At 47.2% G+C, this 4,924-nt stretch overlaps 1 protein-coding gene across 2 annotated transcripts; it reads right to left on the reverse strand.

Moving 5' to 3' along the window:
* Positions 1-321: 321 nt before the first annotated feature.
* On the reverse strand, positions 322-4,613 carry LOC147892648 (pentatricopeptide repeat-containing protein At2g39620-like). 2 transcript variants are annotated; one of them, XM_087386997.1, is made up of 3 exons: positions 4,429-4,613; positions 4,256-4,297; positions 322-4,163 (listed from the first exon to the last, which is right to left on the reverse strand). In XM_087386997.1, exons 1-3 carry the CDS (start codon positions 4,574-4,576, stop codon positions 814-816), a joined length of 3,540 nt encoding a protein of 1,179 aa, XP_087243123.1. In that variant the 5' UTR covers positions 4,577-4,613; the 3' UTR covers positions 322-813. The 2 variants fall into 2 exon arrangements, with proteins under 2 accessions (XP_087243123.1, XP_087243124.1); XM_087386998.1 differs by having other exon boundaries at positions 4,256-4,316; positions 4,429-4,575.
* Between the last annotated feature and the right edge of the window lie 311 nt (positions 4,614-4,924).

The following is a 4,924-nucleotide window of genomic DNA, read 5'->3' on the forward strand; positions in this document are numbered from 1 at the left end:
AATTCGTGATGGGCGGTTGGACTCTCTCGCTTTCGTTCCCTATGGTTGGAGTAGAGAAATCAAGAGTCACCAATCTTGTTCTACCTTCTCCTCCCGAGCACTACACTCCCATTTGAAGCTCCCTGGCCTCCTAAGCTTCAAACATTCGGAGCTACTTGGCTTCCCGATCGTCTTCTTCCTTCGCCTCTCGAGCTGCTCTTTCGCATTCTCTAACGGCCTGCTCACAACGACGATCATCTTGCATCTCCTAGGGCATTACCATGCGGTTGAAGAGACTCTCGGACTGTTGTTGCATCTACATCATAGTTGCATCATGGCCATCATGGTAGACATTGGAGCTTCTACAGGAATCTGTGGTGGTGTGAGGGTTTGGGAAGCGGATCTTTCCTCCCCTGAAGTTGCCAAACCCTAAGCCCAAAGCCACATGTCAATTGGTCAATTTACACTAGAGTAGACCATGCCTATAACTATTGCTATGGCCTTTGCTGCGATTTACCCTATAAATCTTACTTGTATTAGTTAGGGCACATGTAATAGCCAGCTTCTCACTGTGCCCATATAACCTATCTTCATTTGCATCAATGGATGTCTTCCTAACATCCTATGCAAACCTGGTATATACCCTTCCTGATTTTGAGCGAAAGGTATTTTAGCTTGGCAAATGTATTTTTTATTTGGGAATATCTTTTGTCTCCTCCCTACCAAAAATGCCCAATACCACGAATGTCAGCAGTCGCAGTCCACCTACCCTATCCTGGCTTCTTCTATGCTGGTTCTTTGACAATCTATTGACTTAACCCCCTTCTCTTACTCCTACATCTCAGCATCTGCGTAGATGTTAGACATCAACACATAAGCTGCAGCATTCTTTTGATCCAATTGCAATGCATGTTCAAAGGCCAGTCTTCCAAGCTCCACATTACTCCACTTTTGACTATTACCCAACACCGTAAGCCACACGACAAAACTAGGATGGAAAGGCATCTTCTTCACCATTGCTAGTGCCTCGCCTAATTGGCCTGCACGGCCAAGAAGGTCAATCATGCCAATGTGGTGCTCAATAGTTGGAGTAATGCCATATTCTTTGCTCATGGCCTCAAAGTACTTCTGGCCCTTATCCACTAGACCCGAGTGACTACATACAGCAATAACTATAGAGAATATGACCCCATTTGGCCTTACCCCTTCTTCTCTCATTCTCTCAAGCATATGGAAAACAATTTCACTCTCTCCTAGCTGGGCATAAACTGCCATGAGTGCACCCCACGAGATGACGTCTCGAAGTGGCAGCTTGTCAAACGTTTCCCACGCTTCTGCGAGCACAGCACATTGGCCATACATATCCACCAAGGTGTTGCCAACAACAATATGTCTTTCCAGTCCTTTTCTGGCAACCTCAGCATGTATTTCCCGGCCCTCGTCTATGGATCCCACACTGCCACAAGCTTTCAGGCTGCAAACAAATGTGACAGCATTTGGAGAAAGACCGTCCAGGCTCATCTGTTTCAGACAGTTGAGGCCATCCTGACCAAGCCCATACTCAGCATATCCTGCCATGAGTGCAGTCCATGAGATTACGTCTCGAACTGGCAGTCTGTCAAAGACTTCCCGTGCTTCTGCAAGCAAGCCACATTTGGCATACATATCCACCAAGGTGTTGGCAACAGAAAGCTGTCCTTCCAGCCCCTTTCTGGCAATCTCGGCATGTATTTCTTGGCCCTTGTCAAGGGCCCCTATGCTGCCGCAAGCTTTCAAGCTGCATATAAATGTAACAGCATCTAGAGGGAGACCCTCCAGTTGCATCTGTTCAAGACAATTCAGCGCGTGCTTACCAAGACCATGCTCCGCATAACCTGCCAATAGTGTAGTCCAAGAGACCTTGTCTCGAAGTGCCAGCTTGTCAAATGCTTCCTGTCCTTCTGTAAGCAAGCCACATTTGGCATACATACCCACCAAAGCCCTGCCAACAAAAATATGTTTTTCCAGCCCCTTCCTAGAAATCTCAGCATGTATTTCTCGGCCTTTGTCTATGGCCCCTATGCTGCCACAAGCATTCAAGCTGCAAACAAATGTGTGAGAATTTGGAGAGAGGCCCTCCAGTTGCATCTGTTGAAGACAATTCAGCGCTTCATCAGCAAGCCCATGCTCAGCATATCCTGCCATTAGTGCAGTCCATGTAAAGTCATCTCGAAAGGGCAGCTTGTCAAACACTTCCTGTGCTGCTGCAAGCAAGCCACATTTGGCATACATATCCACCAAGGCATTGTCAACAAAAAGATGGCTTTCCAGCCCCTTTCTGATCAGCTCAGCATGTATTTGTCGGCCCTTGTCTCCGGCTCTTATGCTGGCGCAAGCTTTCAAGGTGCAACTAAATGTAACAGAATCTGGAGAGAGACCCTCCAGTTTCATCCGTTCAAGACAGTTCAGTGCCTCCTCACCAAGCCCATGCTCGGCATATCCTGCCATTAGTGCATTCCAGGAGACCTTGTTTCGTAGTGGCAGCCTGTCAAACACTTCCTGTGCTTCTCCAACCGAACCACACTTGGCATACATATCCACCAAGGTACTGCCAACAAAAACTTGTCTTTCCAGCCCCCTTCTGGTAATCTCAGCATGTAAGTCTTGGCCCTTGTCTAATGCTCCTATGCTGCCACAAGCTTTCAAGCTGCAAACAAAAGTAACCGCATCTGGAGAGAGACCCTCCAGTTGCATCTGTTCAAGACAATGCAGTGTGTGCTGACCAAACCCATGCTCAGCATATCCCGCCATAAGAGCATTCCACGAGACCTTGTTTTGAAGTGGCAGCTTGTCAAACGCTTCCTGTGCTTCTAGAAGTGAGCCACATTTGGCATACATATCCACCAAGGCACTGCCAACAAAAAGATGACTTTCCAGCCCCCTTTTGGCAATATCAGCGTGTATTTCTTGGCCTTCGTCTATTGCTCCTATGCTGCCACAAGCTTTCAAGCTGCAAACAAACGTGACAGAATCTGGAGAGATGCCCTCCAGTTGCATCTGTTCAAAACAGTACAGTGCTTCCATACCAAGCTCATGCTCTGCATACCCTGCCATTAGAGCAGTCCATGAAACCTCGTCTCGAGCTGGCAACTTGTCAAACGCTTCCCTTGCTTCTGCAAGGAAGCCACCCTTGGCATACATATCCACCAAAGTTCTGCCAACAACAAGATGTGTTTCCAGCCCCTTTCTGGGAATCTCGGCATGTATTTCTCGACCCTTTGCTATAGCTCCTATGCTGCCACAAGCTTTCAAGCTGCAAACAAACGTGACAGTATTTGGAGAAAGACCCTCTCGCTTCATCTCAGCGAGACAGTTCAGCGCATCCTTACCAAGCCCATGCTCTGCATATCCTGCCATCAGTGCATTCCAAGAGACCTCATTCCGAACTGGCAGCTTGTCGAATGCTTCCCGTGCTTCTGCAAGCAAGCCACATTTAGCATACATAACCACCAGGGTATTGCCAACAAAAAGTTCTCTCTCCAGCCCGTTTCTGACAATCTCAGCGTGTATTTCGTGGCCTCTTTCTGCATCTTTCAGCCTAGTGCAAGCCTTTAGTACAGCCACAAAGGTATACTTGTCAGGATGTACAGAATCTTCTTGCATTTTCTGGTAGAGGTTGAGGGCATGCTGTGATTCCCCACATTTAATATAACCTGAGATGAGAGAATTCCAAGAATACACATTCCGATCAACCAGTCTGTTAAAAATATGTTGAGCATCACACATGCTTCCAACTTGGACCAACAATAGGATGAGGTAGATCTCAAGAGTTCTAAAATTTTCCAGCCCACATTTGCACATGTAGGCATACAAGCGTTTGGCATATGCTGGATTTTTCAATGTTCTGCATTTATGGAAGATGCATGTAAGATTCTGGACTGAAGGTAGCTGAGGCGTTTGTTCCAAAGACACGAGTGCCTCCTCTAAGCTGAGCGTTTCCCAGCCACTCTTCTCAAGCAGCCCTTGCGCTCTAGATGCATTCAGGTTTACTCCAGACCAGAAGCCAGCCTGGCCACAGTGCTCCATCGAGCCACGGTCTTGGGTCCGACCAGTGGATGACTTGGCCTTTTGCTCCAGCATGCAACTTGGATCATGCGAGCCGTCTATGCATAGGGAATCCTTGGTCATCTTATGCTTGGGTTTGTCTGTTGTTAAGATTCACAACAGACTCGTCAGATTAGCCAATCTACAGCTTCACCTGTGCAAATACTTGAATTGAGACTCGTAGCGCACTTACTTTGCTCTCTCTGTTGTCCCACGCTTGGGAGGCCGGACGTACCTGCAAAGCATGACCACAACTGCGAGAAGTGGGTGCCAGAAATTAACAATGCCTAAAATTTGAACAGCGCTGCTTACCCGGATAGAAAACTGAATCACGTAAAGTTTCCACAGTGTAAAATACGGCAGTACCTGAACGCGAATATCCATCCACGAGGGCTCCGGTGTCCTGGGGGGAACTCTTTGGAGAGTTGGGGCTTGATTGGGTGTACAGATGAGATGACGGCCAGTCGAAGTGTAGATCTCCACTACCAAAACAAGGTGAATGATATTTAATCATTCATAGGGCCTACCCAAGATTTAACAAGCTGAATGACTTTTGTATTGATAACGCCTGCCCAGAAGGAGTTGGAGGCGATGGAGGAGCTTCTTGGCTGCATTGTGATAATGTGGGCATGGAGATACAGAGGGAAAAACTTGAGAGCTTGAGAGAGGGAGACAGAGAGGGCCTTGAAACAGAAATGAGAAAAAGAGGGACAAATGGTGTATTTACAATATAAAACTAAGAAAATGATTTTTCGCTTTGGAAGCAGCCCTCGCCTTCACTAAGGCCTCCCTACGGCAGGCCAAAAATGCACTTCCAAAAATCCTAAAAATGCCTAATTTTTGCTTTGCCCAAATTGCATCA

The sequence above is a fragment of the Dipteris shenzhenensis genome, chromosome 16 (genome assembly GCF_047967505.1).
Source record: "Dipteris shenzhenensis isolate YYH24624 ecotype China chromosome 16, Dip_SZ_1.0, whole genome shotgun sequence".
Lineage (NCBI taxonomy): Eukaryota > Viridiplantae > Streptophyta > Polypodiopsida > Gleicheniales > Dipteridaceae > Dipteris > Dipteris shenzhenensis.

What these genes read in the sequence shown, in the direction of transcription:
- LOC147892648 (XM_087386997.1), bottom strand. Translation starts at nt 4,576, where the DNA reads ATGATTAAATATCATTCACCTTGTTTTGGTAGTGGAGATCTACACTTC. An exon ending in GGATGGATATTCGCGTTCAG is followed by an intron (nt 4,298 to 4,428) that starts GTACTGCCGTAT and finishes CATGCTTTGCAG; the next exon opens with GTACGTCCGGCCTCCCAAGC. An exon ending in GGGACAACAGAGAGAGCAAA is followed by an intron (nt 4,164 to 4,255) that starts GTAAGTGCGCTA and finishes TCTTAACAACAG; the next exon opens with ACAAACCCAAGCATAAGATG.